This window comes from Aptenodytes patagonicus, chromosome 18 (assembly GCF_965638725.1).
Source record: "Aptenodytes patagonicus chromosome 18, bAptPat1.pri.cur, whole genome shotgun sequence".
NCBI lineage: Eukaryota > Metazoa > Chordata > Aves > Sphenisciformes > Spheniscidae > Aptenodytes > Aptenodytes patagonicus.
The window spans coordinates 10,194,453-10,214,174 of NC_134966.1; the positions used below are offsets into that span (position 1 = coordinate 10,194,453).

General features: G+C 48.6%; 1 protein-coding gene across 5 annotated transcripts in view; it reads right to left on the minus strand.

Annotated features, from left to right (window-relative positions):
• GPSM1 (G protein signaling modulator 1) overlaps positions 1–18,897 on the minus strand; it is an 84,287-nt gene extending 65,390 nt beyond the window's left edge. For 2 of the 5 annotated variants that reach the window (XM_076355023.1, XM_076355019.1), the window contains exon 1: positions 5,856–5,924. In XM_076355023.1, coding sequence (XP_076211138.1) covers positions 5,856–5,896 — 41 coding nt within the window. In that variant the 5' untranslated portion in view covers positions 5,897–5,924. Of the gene's footprint in view, positions 1–5,855; positions 5,925–14,223; positions 14,275–18,359; positions 18,406–18,843 lie in introns of those variants that run through there. The other 3 variants (XM_076355021.1, XM_076355020.1, XM_076355022.1) reach the window with 3 other exon arrangements.
• Positions 18,898–19,722: the final 825 nt, after the last annotated feature.

The following is a 19,722-nucleotide window of genomic DNA, read 5'->3' on the forward strand; positions in this document are numbered from 1 at the left end:
CTGCGTCATTGTCAGAAATTCAAATTCAAACTTCCCATTGCCTGCTTGAAAGCAAAAGTCATCCAGCACTCCCCTGCTTACACAACCCCCCTGTGGCTGCACACAACTCTCCATTTGACCAAGGGCCATGCAGAATGACTACCTCTGTGGGTTTGATCCACAGGGACGGTAAGAACTGAGGGAAGATAGGAGTTATATGCTGGTTCAGTAGCATTTTTTGAAGCAACTTATGATACTGAGCTGGTATGCCTAGAGACTTTTCAACCTAAGGACCGCAAAACATTTTGCAAAGGTGCGGGGGTAGCTATTACCCCATTTTGCAAGAAGGAAACTAAGACACAGCAAGGCATAACTTGCCCACAGTGAGTCAGCTATAGAGAATGGAAAGGCACCCAGGAGCCTCGGCTCCCAGCACCTCTGCTAGGTCCTCCCTTGCAAGCGCCAAGTGAACCACTCAAACTGGAGCCTCTTTTGGGGATGAGGCACAGCATCCCCAGGCAAGGATGCTCTCACACCTTGTGCCATCAGCTCAGTGATTGTTTGTCATCATGTTGAACATCTAACCCTGCCCAAAGAGATGCCCTCAAATCCAGGAGCTTAAGATACTCGTGACCTCTAGAAACTCGCTCTACACCTGGAAGGATTGGGCTCTCAATAAATTATACACTGGTAATCATCATCTTGAATCCATGTACCAAATCCTTCCCACAAATACAGCTTAATCCATAGCAAGAACAGAGAACACAATGAAATTTTTCTGTGTCACCTGAGGACTGAAACCTTTAAAAGGCAATGAGCACAAATTTAAGCCTTTGTGCTCCAAAATTACTCAAATATCAAAGGATCATGATGGGATGTAATTAACTGGCAGCATTTGAGACAGCTCAGATGGGATTAAGGTGCAAATGTGAATTTCATCTCGTCCCGGTCAACAGTTTCACTTGATGCCCAGTTTCAAAGCACTTAATTTATAAGATGCAAATACTTTCCAAGGTCTAAGGAAATGATGATTAAGGAGATACCAATTTGCAAATTAATTCATTAAAACATGTTCTGACTCCCGAATAAAAAAAAAAAAAATCCACCAAACACACAAACTGATCAAGATGCCTTGGAAGAGGGACGGTGCAGGAGAACTCACTTTCAAGAGAGTGAAACCTTTTGAAGAGCCTGGATCATAATTTCTTTGCATGGCTCATCAGCAGGCTATAAACCCAGCCACCACCACCTGCCATTTGAGCTCAAGGAAAATAAGCGTAGAGGCCAGCACAGCACTAAGCTTGCCAAATGCTAGTGGGCTATGATGCTCATGTCTGAGGATGATCTCTCCTTGCCAGGAGGCACAAAGGAGGATGCTCAATCTGTGCTCTCAGTAGTTTCTCTCACCCCCATAACCTGCAGACCACAGTCAAAGGTAACAGCTCTAACATCTGAAATGTGCCATGCAGAGCTGCAAGCAAAACAGCCCCTGCATCAGGACAAATTTTTAGGCATTCAGATTTTGTCACTGAGGATGCTTGAAGTAAACGCAGTGATTTCAGCACAATGAGGGAAGCCTCCTGAGTTTTCCAAGAGCATTTTGCTTTCGTGTACAATGGTAGTGCCTTCAGTGAAATTAATCCATCACACTGCAATGAAACAACACTCTTGGGATGATTTCACCAGAAGTGAAGTGCTATTTCCTTCAGTCACTTCCAGAAACCAGAGGGCAAGAGAGGACACGCAGTCTGAATGGCTTTTCATTATAACATTACTTTGGCAATTAGGTCAACCCATCCTCTCACTAAAATATATGCTGTGATTTAAATCAGCATACTGCTCCTGCTACAAAATACGCTGGGTTAAAATTAAGATGTATGTTAGAAAAACAAAGTCGGCTCATCAACAGCTATACAATGAAAACAGCTAATTTATTTATTTACTACCTGTTTTATTTATGCTATTCAACTTCTTTTACCCACCAATATACTGGGGTTCACTCATGCCAAATTTGTTACTGAAAACGGCTGGATTCTGGTTTGGGGGATTATCTTTCCAAATTTGGAAGCACTGTAAATGAGACAAGAGATGTCCAGACTCAGACACGTCTTCTCCACACCTGCCTCCCACAGACACACAGCAGGGACTTAGCAGCCAGCTCCCACGGGGCCACCCTGGACCCCAGCCCAGCTGCTCTCCCAGGGCGAGAGGGGACTGCCTGGCGCCTCCTGTCCTCTTCATCAGAGCCAGGGATGAGTCCTCAGGGACCATAGTGGAGCTACAACATAGCGGTGCCAGCTCAGGTTAGATGAAGTGAGCGCGCAGCCCGGGACTCGAGCTATAAGACAGCTTTCACTGCAAAGCATCACAGCCTGCCCCGGGATCCTGTCACCCCCGCACCCGCCTGCAGGGTCAAGCTCAGCACCACAAACGCTACCCAGCACAATTTGTTTCAGTTGTGCTGTGCAATTGCACAGGCTGAGGGGCCTTATGAGATTTCCTTTCCTGCACACCCAGACTACTTTTCTGAAGCCAAGTGAAAGCAAGTCTTGTTTTCCCAGAAATGCAGAGGCCACAGGCCCAAGTCTTTTCCCAGTTCAAGCTGCCTGGAAACCTCTCCAACTGCAGCCCCCGCTTCTCCTTCCTCTCTCAACCTGCCAGTTGCTCCTGCCTTGGGGCATGGACTTGCAGCAGAAAAACAACTGCATATTGAAAAGATGCTGCCAAGTCCCAGCAACACTAGGGACTGTATTACAGTTAAGCCCGGCCAGAGAAAGGAAGCCACCTCTGCCCATCCCAGCCACTCAGCCCCTTGCCCATGTACCCTCCACATGCACAGCCTCATCCCAAACCTCCCCTGCATCTGCCCAGCACCAGCAGTCAGAGAGGATGCATGCACTCCCTGCACGCTGCCTCTTTCCTACCCACATACCCATGCAAACCACTGATCCATGCTCAGGGCAAGGCAAATGGACTGTCATCGTAATGCAGGGTAAAAGGCAACAATGACAAAGTTCACACCACAGTTTTTCCACTGACTCCTCAGCAACCTACAGCCAATTTGGTTCTGTTCCCTTCCTGTCTCATCTGCTTCCCTTCAGGCCCAAGCCAAGTATTTCAGCCCAAGAAAGATGCCTTTGGGATCTATCTGAAAACACACACCCCAGATCTCATGCTCCTGGGCCATCCAGGCTTTGAGCCAGGGAGATGCCGAGCGACCACAGCTCACCAAGAGACTGCTCAGGATGCTCTGCACCAACACTCGCACTTGAAAGGGATTTGGATGTGATCTTAGTAACAGAAACAGCATAAACCTGACCCTCCTTTACTTTCTGCAGAACTCGTTGCAAAGTAATTAGCAGGAACCAAGCAATCAAGTCCAGCGAATCCAAACAAGCAGCAGCTCCTTTTTCAAAGTGCCACTTGGTAAAGCCAGTGAAGAGGGTGACATCAAGCCAGAGCATGCCAGCGAGAGCCCGTGACAGTTCTTTCCTCGGTGATTACAGTCCTCTGTGCCCAAACCAGAAAAAGCTGCAAAGAAAGAGAGACATGGCTGTTCTCCCAGGTTGCAAAGAGCAGGTGGGCACAGCTCGCGTCTGGGCTGGAAGCAACGCCAGACACTAGGACAGATTTTCATTGGCAAAGCTGTAGCAGAGCAGATTACACCAATTCTACATTGTTTTTCTGCAGCTGTCTCACACTCTGAGGGCTGTTAAAAGCATTGTCATGCTCTCCCTGAAAATTTCAGGGGTGCTAAAAATCAGAGATCAGTCCAGACACATGCATGCATTTAAAAGGCTGCCTTGGCAAACAGTGCGAGAGCTCAGGCACAGGACACTGCTGTTCTCCCTGGCTATTGCACAGCCACAGGGCACCCCTCTGGATTTTGTAAAGATAATATTCCACATCTGTCTGAGAAACGAGGAAACAGAGGCTCCCCAAGAGCTCAGATATCAGCCAGGGGTCCTCTGCAGCCCTTGCCAGCGTCTCTAGACACAGTTTCTGCAGCTCCTCCGTGCAAACCCGGACTCAGCAGAACAGCAGCAGAAGTGCTTTTGGGTTCTTCATGGCATTATAGAAAAATCTAAGCATGCCATCAGATTAATCTGCAAGCCCATAAATGAGTGTGGCAGGATTCCCAGAAGGTCAGGCCATCACCTCACAGCAACGCAGCTCGCACGCAAGGCGAGAATTATACTCTGAGCTTTGCTAATCCAAGGAGAACAGGCCCACCGTCTAGCACTGTGCGGCACAGTCTGTGGCAGGTGTCTGCTGCCTCTGCGGGGATCCCTGGAGCTCCAGCATCCTGCCAGCTGGTTTCACTTCTTCCAGAGGATCGTGTAGCTTAGTCCTCCACCGCATTTTCCCACATTTTTGGCACTTCTGTCCTAGTATAGCTCCACGGATAACATCTACCCTGGAAACGCTTGGCACCACTGCACTGAACGTCTGTACAAATCAAGTGCACGGAGGCAAGTCCCCGCTCCTCCTCGACACAGCACCACATCAGGTTTTGCTCCCACACTGTGGTATTAGTGTAATTCAATCACATGGGTAAGTAACAGACAAGCATTATATTGTTATATGAGTTTGCCACATAGATCAAAGCATGGTACATCCTTGCATCCGTGAAATGGACTCTGGTCCTGTTCTTCCATAGGAGGAATTTGTATAAACACCATGTTTCTTGGAAAGTCTTCCTGGATACAGCAAGAACACTAATACTTTCCCTAATAATTTTCTTATTGCCATCACAAAATCATGAGTTAGTCCATATAATGATTTGCTTTTTAAGTAAACTGCTAACTTATTATGGAAAAAAAAAACCAAAATTATGTTCTTTTATATGTTTCTTGGAATTGAGCCTTTGGTAAGGGGAATAAAAGGATGAAGCATCAGATTTTTAAGCTTTTCTATGCCAAAAAGCCTCCTGTTTTCCTCACAAAGCACGGTAAAGGCCTGCAGCACATCCAACTCCAGCAAAATATCCTAGACTCCCTCCAAACTTCAGCACTTCTCTCTCTGATCTGACACAACAGCTACTGTTAGCCACAGCAGACACTCTTCCATCCCTAGGACACCAGGTGAGGCTTCTAGTCCAGCTGAGAGCAGGAGCAGATCCTCAGCTTACCAGGATGTTCTGCCATCGCTCTACATAGCAGCAACCAGCCAGGCAGCTGTTCCACACTTACTGCCATGCCTGCTGGGTTAGAGGCAGAACCCAATACCCTTTGGAAAGGGGACACCCTTTCCAAATCAAGCTTCCTAAGGCCATGTCCTTCATGGTTTTAATTTCTGATTCCTTTTTATTTTTCTATCCCCCATATTTCTTTCTCACCCTCACCTTCCCTGCTGCTGCACAGTGCCCCTTGGCATGGCAAGTATTTGTTACCGTGCAACGTAGAAAGGATGAAGCCAAAAGTTTAATGTTATATCATGTATTACCTGCCTGATGGAAACACACAGTTAAGGAGACAGAACAAGCAGGAATGGATAGCGGAGATCTCTCCACAGACCTATTTTAGGTTTAGGTCAGCTCCTTGTTGCAATCTCAGAGGTATTGCAATGGCTTTATACAGAACACAGGCTGCTCTGTAGCACTGGAAGAATTCACTGCTCCCCTCCTCCCTTACACTGGTGAAAGAAGGGAGGATACAGCATCAGAGTTACACACATGCCCAAATCAAGGGAGTTCATTTATCCTGACTACTGAATAATGCATGTCTTCAGAAAAAAAACTCTGTTCCTGCATAGAGACATCATCATCTAGCAGTGAAAGAAAGACATGGCACAACAGGCTGCACGGAGAAACGCACTTCAGGAGCAGAGGCAGCAGCGACAGGGAGGACGAGACAGGTGACAAGACAGCTCCTTACCTTAACCCGTATGGGTGGTGGGCTGTGGAAGCTGCTGACATGCAGTAACAACACTGCTTCCACACGGATCTCGTGTGCTGAAGAAGCCTGCCTGTTTTAATCCAGGGCATTATGGAATGGCTGCATTTGTGCTGTACAAACAGCCTCTACAAGCCTTTCAGGAGCAGTTACACATAGCTTTAATTGGGAATTCTTTTTTTTTATTTTAATTCCAGTCACATGTTTTGAGCTGTTACTTTCCTCTCTTCTGTGCGTGTATATAGATAGATATATTTTTACATCTCCTGTCTGTGTGCCATGTTAGCCTCAAGCAACCAGCTCAGCGCCATCAGCCTTGACAAATGACTCAGTTCTTATTTGGAGCCAGGTCTGTAAAGCATCTCCTTCCTGCCCTTCCTAAGGCTGCCGTTAGCACAGCCACCCTGGCCCTGGGCAGGTGAGCTCTGCCCTCTGCATGTGGGCTTGGAGCTTCCCTGAGCACAGCTGGAGTCTGACCCTGCTTCAGCAAACCTGAAAGGACTCCCTGAAATCACATGGATCAGACCCTCACCCAGGGTCCCCCAGAAAGAGAGATTTCCACCACAGGAGAACGTCATTTTGTTTAGTGGGGGGGAACCAAGGGCAGGTCGCACAACAGTTTTCTCTGCTCATTCCTCATCCTTGTGTCACTGAGTATTTGGCTTTAAAACAGGGACAGGGAGAGTCCTGGATGCTGGGGCCAGGACCGGTCGGGTCACAGAGAGCACAGATCACATAACGGAGGACGCCTGTTTGCAGGTGAGCTGACGTGCTCATCAGCCATGCGGCCCTGGCACTCCTTCCTGCAGACATATGGCACGGCAGGACACCTCTGTTGGAGGCCAGCGTCTCAGGCACCCATGCAGCTTTCACAGGCTTTCTTTTTCTGCTGCTGCTCTCTCACACTACTCTCTGCAAAATACTTGCTCAATGGCATGACTGATGACAACTTTCTGCCAAAAACACTGATGCCAAAGAATGGCTTTATTGAAGGAAATGTACATTTTGCAGAGTTGAGTTTTCATTTTCTTCCAGAACAGCAGAGGAAAAAGTGGGTATTTTCAACCATTTCATTGTTAACTCCTTAGACACCTGAACATGTTGTCAAAGCTCCCTGTGGAACATGATCTCCTCGCAGAGCCTGTGGTATTTGCTGCTTGCACTCCCAGCAGTGCACATGAAAGGGATGAATGCAGATAACACGACAGCCTCCCTTTCTCCAGTGACTTTACCCAGGAAAGCACCAAACCACAGACTTCAATCAACCAACTAGTTCATGCTTGCAGTTTCCTGGATTACAGCCTTGATGCAAGCAATTGATACAAGAGCTGGCCAAGGGCTGCAGCCTTAAAATTCTGGGCGCATCGCAGCAAACTCGTATGTTTTATTATTTAGACCTGTGCAGGAGCTCAGAGGCCAGGAATGCCTCGAGGCACACATCGAGTCTCACAATTCCAGGACATTCATCTGCGTTTACGTAAGTCCCTGTTCACTCGCCATGAGACGTTGGCCCATGAGTTTCCCAAGCAAGCTACTCCTCGCTGAAATCAGAAGGGCTTACTTGTCAGAAAGGAAAGAGAAACGCACATTGCTTACGATGCTAGACATTTTCATTTGTTTGGTCACTGGTGGTTTATACTCCTGCCTTCATGCTGCAGAAAGCTTGGCCAGTAACCAAGTCAGATCTGATGGCCTCTGTTTTGCAGCAAGATGCAATCCCCAGTGTCATTTTCTCAATGCAAATCTCTGCAAACAGTTGCTTAAACAGGGGCTGTTTTCTGATCCAGTATCAGCTGTGATATGATAACATTACAAGAGCATAGCTGGAGTACAGTAACAACAGGACCCTCCTCAAAGCACTGGCAGCCACTGCCCATCCCGAAAGCTTCCTGACTGACTGTAAGATTGCAATGTGTGTTTTTCTCCATCTTTCACCATACCCCAAAGACAACCACCCCTCAAGGCAGGGCACCCAGGAACTCCACTCAGTTCTTACATGATTTAACTTGCAGGCGATTTTCTGACAGGGAACATTTTTCTCTGTGTCCCTCTCTCCCTTTTTAAATTAACTGCTCACTTCTCAAAGCCTGAGACATATAACTACGTAGAGGCACAAGTGCCTGAGCGCTCTAACAACTTGGGACTGTTCTCCTGCTTTCTTCATGCCAATACCTGGAGTTGGGCTTTTCTTGGTGACCAGACCCCATGGCCACCCAGGCTGCCCCTTTTCCTCTCCCGGGGCCTGTGGTTTGCAGTGTTCCCAGCATATTGCACAGCACACCTTGTAAATGGGCAGAGCCTGGTATTTAATTTACCAGCTGGTAACTTCCTTCTAAACAACCTTTTGCTCCCTCCCATATTAAGCAGAACAGCAGAACCATTGTAATATTGTGCAATGCACGTGCTGCACTGCCCTGCACAGTTCAGTAAAAGGCGAAGGCAAGGTCTCCTCTTCAATTCACAATTAACCTCACCGTGACGTGGGTGAGGAAGCACTGAAGGGAAGGAGTGGGAGTCAGGACATTCAGCTCCCAGCTTTGCCACCTATATTCTCTTTCACCCTAAAGACTATACAATTTCTCACCCTTGAAAACAGGAACATTTCCCAGAAAGGCTGCAATAAAATACTGATGTTTACCAAGCACTCTGAAACCCTGGAATGGATATAACCCTTCCAGGATCCGCTCAGTCTAGTGCAGCAGCATGGGACACTAGGTAGTACTGTAATACAAACCATGAATAACAGCAATTAACAAATAGCCCCAGAGAGATGAATATTAATCGGCACTTCCCAGCTCTCCTCAGGCTTGAATGGATACTCCACAGATGGAGTGCACAAAGAACAACCTCAACTCTGCAGTGTGGATCACAGGAGAAACTTGCCCCACAGCTAATTTGCACTCAAGCTGCCCCAAGCCAGAGCACAGTAAATTGTAGCAATTTACACCAAAGCGCCCAGGGAGGTTCCACCAGCCAAGCCCCAGTGTGGAGTATGAGGCAAACGTTCAGAAAAGGCACCTGCTGTGACACCTACCAAAGAGCAAATATAGCCCGGTGGTCTGCAAAATTGCAGGAGCGTCAAGAAAGTCATGGAAACGTATAACCTGGCAAAGCCATTTACTACAGCAAACCCCTCCATTCTACCTGTCAATATACACAGCTGTGCAGCTCAAGGCACAGAGAAACTCCACTGCACACACATGGACCACTTGCCTGTCCCAGTGGTGTCCTGGAGCTTCCCCTCAGGAACTCAACACAACTAGTAATTATATGTGTTGCCACAACACTTGCAAGCCCCATGGCAAAGCTGTTCTCACTGTGCTGAGTCTGCTGCCATCCTATAGCAGAAGTCATTCCTCCACAGGCTAGACGGGGCAAGCAAGCACAAGCAAGGCTGCAAATCAAGTAACTTGCCCCAGGTCTCATCGTGGATCAGCAGCCAGACCCATGTCCACAGCAAGCTCTGCAGAGCATCCAGGAAAGGGGCTCAGAGGGGCAGCGCTTTGCTTTCGCACAAGCCATCTCAGTCTGCTCCCTGGCAGCCAGAGCGTGGGAGGGAAAATAGAGCTGGATCTCCAGGGCAGGAAGGGAGCCCTGTCACACGGCACGTGTTCAAAGCTGCTTTGCAAGAGCATAACGCAGCCATTGTTTTCTGCAGCTCAGAGCAAAACTGCATATATCAACTGACAGCACTAAGTTTTATCCATACATTTTTAAAAGCAGCTTCGAAGACAAAACATCTGCTCTCAGGTAGAGCCAGGACTCAACGTGAAATGGCTTCTACACCGAGTTATGTTATTGGTATAATTTTCCCCATTTTAAATCCATTTTCTTAATCTTTCTCCTGCAGCACCTGGAGGAAAGATGCATTAGCCCCCAACTCCCAGAGAAGAGCCCCTCTGGCTGCTCCAGAGCGTGTAAATGCAAAGGGTAACAGAAAAGCACAAGGGGAGACAAGACAATCCAATATTCTTCATTCAAAATTCCTTCAGGTTTAGCAGCTGCGCAGAGCTACTGACTCACAGCAAAAGATGAAGCTTCTTTAGATATATCATTTCTAATCTCAGAGTCAGAAAGGAAAGGCCCGTGGTTCCAGTGCCTGTCATCCTTGGGCAATATCCTCTTGCTGAAAGAAAACTGGGAATAGCAGAAGACTTTTAAGCTATTTATTTCTACCCTGAAGGTAGTGATCAGATAGTAGCATTGCCTTCCAAGTAATTCATTCAGGGTTTGTGTTCCTGCTCCAACATCTAGGGCCTTGCGGAGGAGTCTTTTTATTGCTTCCACTGAAATAAGGAAGAGCAGTCAGATATCAGTGAGATGCTTCAGCACATGCTTGCTCCCCTTTCCCAGGCTTCCATGGGCCAGGGATCAGTCAGACACTTGCAGGATCAGGCCATTACACTGGTTTGTCTGCCCACTCTGAGGGCGCTCAGCCCAATGCCTCAGATTCAGTTCTAAAAAGAGCCTGTATTTGCTCCACTCCTGGTGGGAGCAGAGGCCACGGCTACTGCTCTTACCAGCCCTGTCATTTTATCCTGGGAGAAGTTAGTTAAGTCAGTTAAGTACAGGGTTGTGCTGCAAATTGCTCATTTAATATTGCCCTTGAAACTGCATTGTAATGATAAATTTTCACTTCCTTCCCTAGGCAGTTGCCTAACATTGCTGGGCATTGTTTAGAGAGCTGCTGTGCTCCAAGCCACAGGCAGCTGGTGTCCCTTTCCCCTTCTCCTCACCAAGCGCTGGCAGGACTGTTACCTTTCTGGTTGTGGGGTTTTTTTGTTTTCTTTTTTGTTGTTGTTTTGGGGTTTTTTTGTTTTGGGTGGGTTTTTTTCTTTTTTTTTTTTAACACTATCAGCTTACTACATTAAACAACAGATAGTCGTGACTTTGAATGCAAGTAGCCTTCCAACAAGATTACTCCTACTTTCTTCAGCTTTCAGTGGGGAAAAAAAAATATCCCATTTATACCAGTTAAATCTAAACCAGTTAGAAAGTCAGATCTGTCAAATAACATTTAATTAAAAGTATCTTTAGGGAGGGAGCAGCTCAGTCAATGGAAAGCTTTCCCACTGACAATATAAATAGCCCAGGCCCAGAATTCAACAGCCTCACTTTGTGGTCAGGCTACGCAGCCTGCATGCCCAGATGCAGGATAAATTTTTGTTTCATGGCTTTTGTTGGCATGTTTTGGTGTTGTTTTTTTTTTTTTTTAATAACAGGGAAGTGGCTTTGAATTCTGGAAGCTGGGCTGGCTGATCAAAGCGATAACACTGAGCAGGGCTGGGAGGGAGGGGGAAGTTCGGTATACTTGAGCAGCAATTTGGAGATAAAATTGCTCTTAAAGCAGAACAGCATCAAGAATTAAATAAGATGCATCCCTCCACTTCAGGAAACTTGCTGCTGGTGGCTTCTTGCAGCATAAGACCTGACAGAATTCAAACCTGTTCTTCAAGCAAGGCTGAATGCAAGTTTGGACATCACCTGAAGTGCAAAAATACAAGACAGCAAAAAAGCATCCACACCAACACAAAAAATACAGTTTATATTCTCTAGTGACAGAAGGCCTGATCTGTTGGAGAGGAGACAAGGCAGCCCAGAGTAGAAAGCAGGGCTAGAACACGAGAGTACAGGGAGATGAGGCTGGTGACATACCAGTATTTGCCCTAGGGAGAGCACAAACTGCACATGGTTATGGTGCAGTAACGAAGTTGTGCCCTGGGGACACTTTGAAACAGCAGAGCTGCAGGAAGCCATAGGACAAGCTAGGAAGTCACTGGTGGTGCAGGGGACCCAGGACACAAGCCAGGGTCACACCAGATCCACCTCGGGCTGGGCAGGTGGCAGCAGGGTGGTCCTGCAGAGCAGCAAGGGAGGGTCTGCCCTGCCCCAGGACTGCCATCTCCCCACTGCCCTCGCCGAAGCTTCAAGTGCACCTCCAGCTGAAAGCACCAGCAATGTCTCAAGCACAGCGGCCAGCTTGGTGCAGGGAACCAGGGGCGGAAATGTCACCCCTCAGGGCAGTCCAGCCTTCAGGGCTGGAGGCCTCTTGCTCTAATGGGAACATACACACACACTCTACTGGTTTGAACCCAGGCAGGATCTTCCATGTTGATGAGCTTTGTTTAAAAAACAAAGTTATTCTATTAGCCCCAGTCCATAAAAAATCCCTTCCCATCTGCATGGTGTACTGCAGATGTTTCCCTCTAAGCCTGCAAGCCTCGATCAGTGGGGAAAGAAACTGATTCTCCAGCCTTTTACCAACATATCCAATTTTAAGCCTTCCTGCTGCTGGCCGTGATTTTGCTCACCCTCAAGGCACACAGCAAGGAAAGGCTTTCCCCTGTGGTTTATGTAATGTATCAGGAATAAATCCAATGTCTGGGACACTCATCACTGTACTGGAGAAGGGGAATGCCAACTGAGCTATGCAGCCCGCTTCTGTCTCCTTCACCCAGGCATTTCTAGTCTCCCATCACCTCCTAAGTCTCTGCTATCAGAGACTTAGAGCTGAACCAGAGCGGTCATGGTTCAGCTGCATTAGGCTGAAGAGAGGAATGGCCACAAAGGAATTTTAAAATCACTCTTCTATAACAAATCAATTTCTCAGCCTTCATAAAGAGTTTTCATCCTTTGGTGTAATAGGCACTGCTCCCCTAACTTACTTTGAAAATAAAAGGCAGCAGATCCCTAATTAGTTACATCCACCAGGAAAACAGAAATTACACGCAAGATTTTCACGTGGCATAAGCAAGCCACGCTGCAGACACCAGCCGAAGCTCTGACAAGACCGGGATCCAGCAGGAGCCAGAATGGGACCCACCACCCACAGAGGCAACTAAATTGCAACACCTGGTCACCATGATCCAACCGCGATCCGGTGGTAAGAGGTCCTTGTTACCACTACAAACCCCAAGGACTTCCTCTGTCCTTAAGACTGCCCCAGCCAGGCCCCCACCGCTCTCCTGGTTACAGGAACCCTTTCCAGACAGCATCTCCCTTGTTGCCGTGAGCTCTTTTGGATACTTTCCCAGGAGGGATGCATCTGATGACTAATGCAACAGCTAGCAAAAGGCACCTCAGCAGCTAGTCATGGAGCAGCGGGTAGCATGGCTCACTTGTGCTTCACAGACAACATCCCAGCCAGAAAGGGTCAGAGGCTGCCTCACTTCCAGACCCAGCTCTCCATTCAGTTAGGCCCTGGGGTGACCAAATAGAGTGTTAATGTTCATCTCACAGGGAACTGGCTTCAAGGGGTGTCCTCAGGCCACACACGCATGAGTCACGTAAGCTTATTTGACTTCAGCTGACACAGTAGCAAACACTATATAATCCATGAACATGTGGCCAATGCACAAAGTTCTCTTCCTAGTCCGCTTGGCACAAATGCCTCATACAACGCGAAGTATTTCAGGATAAAGAATCCAGAGGGACAGCTCTCGCCCCAGAAGCACAAGGGACAACAAGCAGGAGGTCTGGCATAACTTGAGTCAGCAAAGTGCAAGTCAGCACATGGAAAAAAAACCAGTGTATCATCTCACTGTAAATCTCATGATTTACACGAGCACATACAAGTCAAATTAATGCCCTGAAGACAACAATTGTTTGTATTGCAGCAGCACCTAGAGGTCAGAAGTAAGATGAAGATCACTCTGTGCTAGGCACTGTACAGGTACAAGGCACACCCTCTACCCATTTAACATCAGAAACCAAAGGGAGAAGGGAAAGAGAGCTTCTCTCCCCACATCCCACAAGGTGAAACACAGAAGAATCAAAAAGGATGCCCAAGGTCCTCAGGAAACCTGCAAAGCAACGCGAAACTGATTCCCAGTCCAAAGCCCGACCAGCAAGGGTCCCCTCTCCCTGCTGCGGTGGAGACTAAATGTTCTGCTTGGCTCCGCTTTGGGATGACCACATTACTCGCAAATGCTGAAACTACAAGTGAGTTGTTCAAAACGTCCCAAAACAGATGTCAACAAAACCAATACTGCATGCTAAGCTACCATATAATTTTTGCTCAGGCCACCTATTATGCAGCACAGCTATTTTAGAAATGTTTGTCCCGTTTTTCACATCCTTCTGCCTAATGGAGACTGACTGCGTAGGCCTATAAAAGAAAAATTTTAGAAACCTCTAAAACAGCATTCTCAAATGTAATAATCAAGCAATTTCAAGTTTGATCTATGGAGTAGAGACAAAAAAGGGTCATTTCCAGCTTTCTGGTGGTGCAAAACACCACATTTTTTTCCACTGTGATGCCAACTAGTCCCCACTTTGCAAACCTGCCCATCCAGGACAGACCACCTTCAGTCACAGCACTCACTGTCATTTTTAGCAGGAAAATCCTTACCTGGAGACAAGAAAAGGACAGCTGTGGCAATCTGGAACATCAGAATAGGGAGACAGGGGAAATCTGCCAGGACGTCAGACACAAACAGCAGGTAAAATAGCCTGCAAGCTCAAACAGGTCAAAAAAATCACATAAACATTGTATTTTCTATGTAGGTCCTGCTTACATAACAGATTTCATCTGCACCAACTCCAAGTATTTTTATAAGGCAAAGACATACAAGTAGTTACTTCCCATCCATCCATCAAGAGCTACCCTAAGCATCAGCACCCAAGCCAGTCCCGCAAGCTCCTTGCTCACGCTGCCACCCGCTCAGCCTGGCTGCTCAGCGCATGGCGAAGCGCTGCTCACTCGGATGCACGCGCAGCCAGACCAACTGCGGAGCAGCCTCCGGGCCACTCGCAGCGTGGCAGTGGCGGCCGGGCTCCCCAGCAGCCAGGCGGCTTGGGTGAGGTGTGCTCCCTCTCCTGAACTCTGCCACCACTTCAGCTACTTCCACGGTCTGCAATAGCTGCTACCGCAGTAGTTCAGAGGTATCTTTAGCAAGTTTAAAGGGATCCCTTCACCTGAGCCCCTTCCCAGTCCCACGGAACAAACTAATCGCACTCTTCCTCTGCCATCCTCCTGTGAGCCAACAACTCTCCAACCCTCAGGCTCAGAGGATTTGTAGCAAGGCACAAAGCTCTTTGTCACCACATTGCTGCTCAAATCCAGCCCAAGTTAATACAGAGCCAGCAGTTGTCACCAGAAAGCTTATTCTCTTGACTATTCAGTAAAATACCTAATGAACACCAAAACTAGCACTGCTGGTGGTGCTAATTTTCATCTCTGAGGCAGATACAAAATATTTATCTTCTTTCTAAGAGGTGGCATTTAATTGCATCTTAAAGCAATATGTAACTTTTTTTTCTTTTGAATGAACAAAAGGCAACAACTGCTTTTAGCATTATATAAAGTGCAGTCTTGTAAAGTGAACTTTCAAAACTTTGTAAGTACTAGCACCTGGAAAACGATGAGACTATTTCATGGTGGTGTGATCCCTTGGGTAAGTACAAAACAAACAGGAACCATTCCAGAGGGCGGTCCACCCCAATGGTGGACTTTCTTCCCAATTTGCTTTGCAAACACTGGTTCATCCTGCCTTAACCCCCGTGCTTGAGTTATGCCCTCTTTCACTGCCTTCCACGTCAGAAGGCAAACAATTCTTCCATCTCAGTTTTCCCATCAGAACAGGAGAAAGTTGCCTTCTCTAGAAAAATCTGTGGTGCTCTGAGAGAGTGCTCTAATTGCCCGATGCGCATTCAGGTCAGGTACCCACTGTAGTGACATTAATGAGCAAGATGGAGACTGTTTATGACACAATCAAGAGAAGTTAGTAAACATTACAAAAGCCAACAGCTCTATTGAAAATACGTAGCACTGCAAGAGAACACAGAGCAGGGAAAGGGAGGCCCAGGAGAGAGGAACAAGACGTGCTTTTATCTGAGTTAATGCCAGATTTCTACATTTCTGGTCTGATTGCAGCATTATCTAATGTTCTTTCTGTGTGGGATCAATAATGTCTCCGTGATGTCAACGCAGTACAGCGATGGTTTCCCCAGAACATGCCCATGCCTCACTCCCAGACTCCAAAATCTCCAGAGTGGTCTTCTAAAAGCAAAGGGCCAAATCCAGTGGAGCTCTCCGGACACTGGCAGACTTGTCCCCAGCATGAGCTTGACAAACACTCAGGAACCATGGTCCAGGAGAATCACTTGATGGGCTTGGTGCTTCCTGTGCATTCAAGGTCAGCCAGCCAGCGCAAAAAGGCAAGGGCGATTGTATCTGCAGCAGTGGAAAAGAGAAGGGCACCTGCTGCAAACAGGTATTTCACAGCTCCCACAGCCTGGATTCTGTCCAACAAAAGTCCTCAGACATTACACACAGCTGAATTGGATGCACTTAAATTAGTACCAGATCAAGACCCTATGGAAGGTGAAGCATTAGCTCAGGCTCATGTAATACTTGCTCAGCTCAAGTTTGTGGAGGATGATCACAGAGCTCGACGTTTCCAACAAGCCCCACCAGAGAGCCTACCAGAGTTCAATACCAGGAGCTGGCCACCGCAGACGCACCAACCCTGTAGAGAGTCACGACTGCTCAACTGCTTCCAAAGCCCTGTACTTCCAACAAGTCTCCCTCGAGACTAACAGTTCTGCTGTAGCAACAGCAATTAAATAAGTGGCATCAGAAAGGTTAGCAAGAGCTGACATAATGAGCTGCACAGGACCTCTTTTCCAAAAATGCATACGGTGTATTATTGCTGTGGCAGAGACACTACCGACTTTGGTCTCTCTAAATAGAAGAGTTTGGCCCAGTCAGCACACAGATTGTCTGCTGCGAGCACAACAACAGAACAGATGCCTTTGTTTAGGATGGGCTGAATTTAGGGAAATACCAAGGGATGTAGTAAAACGAACACACGCTTTCATTTCTTTGTGGCACGTTTCCTTCCACCCCATCCCTCTTCCTAAAAGGAATTTACCTCCCCCAGCACCCCTAGAAAAGGGGTCTGGCACTCCCCTGCCTGCACAGGCACCTTCTGCAGTTCTTACACCTGAGGTACTGCTCCCAGGCAAAAAACCACCACACTAAGGAAGACTTTGATACCAGTCATTATGGCTTTACCACCCAAACAGTCACCTGAGGTTCCACCTATATCACCCTAGACATGCCTACTGGATGGAGTTTAGAGTCATTTACTTCAAGCTAGAAGTTTCTACACTGTGATACAAGTGAAGTTAAGGAAGAAACCCAAAGTTACAACTCCAGTTAGCAGTGCAGTAAAGACAGAGAGGCTCCATCGACATGAACCGTCAAGGCCCGCAGAGCAAGCCTGAAGAGCACTGCAGGGAATTTTAACACCACACGCCCTGCCAGAGCCACCCAGACTAAGCCACAGGAGAGGCGCTTCCCATTTCTCTTCTATTCTCTCTTCACTAAACAGCTGGTAGCAGCGTTTACTGTGCTGGACAGGCACATGTTAGTGGTACGCAACCCCCCACTAGGATTTCCTTCACAAAAATGACCAAAGTCTATTCCTCAAAAAGTTTCCAAGAAAAACAAAAGAGAAAGAAAGAAAAAGATCCAGTCAGATTAAAAGCCAGCGTGTTTCTCTGCAGCTCTAGCTCCACCAGGGTAGGTAGACCAATGGTTTTAACTCTGCATTCTCTTTTCATTTTCCCAGGAGTTGCTATACAATACAACAAAACCAAGAAACACCTGCTGTCCTAATGAACCAACGCTCATTAAACTAGACAACCCACTAGCTGCCATGCTAATTATTGCAAAGCATGCAAAGAGAATTGATGAAAAGCTACTATATTGCATACACTTCCAAGCATTCTTTTTTTTGCCCTCCAGTCCAGATACGGCATTACCTCCACTTCTGACTGCTAGAGGAGAAATAAAACGCAATGAGGATGAACAGCATAAACAACAACGCTCCAAGCAATGCCATAAGGCCTCAAATTGGCTCCAGTTCAGACTTTTTTATTTTTGATCTCAATGAAGAGTGAGCAAGATACAGTATTTTCATGAATGCCAGACAGCCTGAAGCTATTTTTTTCCAGCCTTGTGTGATTTTCTGTAGCGCCCAATTTTAAAGCTGAGACTTCAAGTCTCTGCAGTGCGACCAAGAGCCTCCCATGCAAATGCCCAGCACACACAAGGTTTCAGCATCAGCCTCCTTAACAGAAGGAGCTGATCACTCCGGGCTAGCGCCAAGGAAAACCACAGTTTCCCTCTCAGCAACCTCAGCACCCACCATCCTATCCACGAAGCAAGAGCTGCCCCAGAGGAAACACCACGTCCTTCCCCTCCGTCTCCTCTCACTCTACTCTTGCTGGGTCCCCAGGCGTGCAACAGCTTCCCACTTCCCACGGACGAGCGCTCCCTCCCCTCCCCAGATAACCCGCGGCCGCCAGCCCCCCCCCCCCCCCCCCGCGCCCCGCTCCGCTCCCTCCTGGCCGGCGAGGGGCCCCGGGGCTCCGCGCTGCCCGCGGCGGCGGGCGCAACTCCGGGGCCAGCCGGGAGGGTCCGGGGCCGGCCGGGGCCGGGCTCCCCCGCGGCCGGGCGCCCGCTCCGGCCCCGCTCACCTCGAGTAGAGCCGGCGGGCGGCGGAGCCCGGGCTGTCCCCGCCGGGCAGGCACGCCATGGGCGCCGGCCCCGCCGAGCCGCCCGCCGCGGCGGAGGCAGGCGCGGCTGCAGCCCGGCACCGGGCAGCGGAGTATGGCAGCGGCGGGAAGTGATGCGCCGAGCAAAGAAACTCGCGGGCAGGCCCCTCCTCCGGCTGATGTCAGTCCCGCGGCGGGCAGCGGCCCTTCCTCCTCCGCCCGGCCCGCCGTGCTCGGCGCTGCCGCCCGCCCCGGGGGCCGCGGCTCTCGCCCGCCTGCGCTCGGGCGGCCGGCGGTGGGACGCGGGGGAGAGCGGGGCTGAGCACCCGGGCAGGGCACCCCGCTGCCGCCCTCGCCCATCGCCCCTCCACCCGAGCCGTAAGGGAGCATCACAGCAGCCGTGGCGGCAGGGTGGTCACGCGTGTCCCCTGTGTCTAGCATCACATGGCAGTGCCTCCACGCTTACCTTCAGAGCTACCACAGCAAGGAAAGACAGAGCCGCAGCCGTCCCGTACACCCACAGCAAGATGCAGGCACCATACCTGCACTTCAACACAAAGGGGGGGTTGCATAGCATTACTGATTTCTGACCCACATCATATGCAGCCACTTAATTCCATGATAAGAAGTCTCTGTTTTTGCTTAGCCTAAGCCCTTTTGTCCTAGAAAGTGAATGCCTACACCTGGAGCCAGTTAGGAGGAGCAGCAGAGAGCAGGACCTGGCACAGCTGTGTCTACCCTACCTGAGTCAGGAGGGGTATGCCACAGAGGCCTGTGCCCTCCCAGTAAGTCTGTGCAAGGAGACTTAGCCACAAAGCAAGGTCCGGCTACTATCTTTGGTAGTGAGGAATTCACCAGGAAAAGGGATGTTTCCCTCCGGCCCGCAGCAGCTTGCTTTCTGTAGTAATTGTGGTCTGTTGAACCTTGGGGCCTTCACTATTTATTGTCAACTGAATGTCTCGAGGTGGATGCAGGTCATCTTCAAACGCTGCGTCCAGCTCCCTCTGTTTTCCAAGGCTTGAGATGCTCCTGTAAAAGTTAGTGAGCTGGTCACTCAGCAGAAGTCTGTCTGTAAATTAGTGCCACTTATCCAGCAACACCAAATTAAACACCATTATCGTCACAGATATCCCCAAGAAGCTCAGGTGTAAATTGTGGCTTTCAGTAGGTTATAGCAGCTTGCTCTGCAGACATGAGAACCATGTGGTCAGAGGGAACCCAGAACCATGCCCTACTCACTGGATTGTTTCCCCCCGGGGACCTGCACAAAAGCCCCTCTCAAGAGCAAGCAGAGATCCTCCCCAGGAAAAACATCACCAATAACACCCCACTAGCGAACCACTGA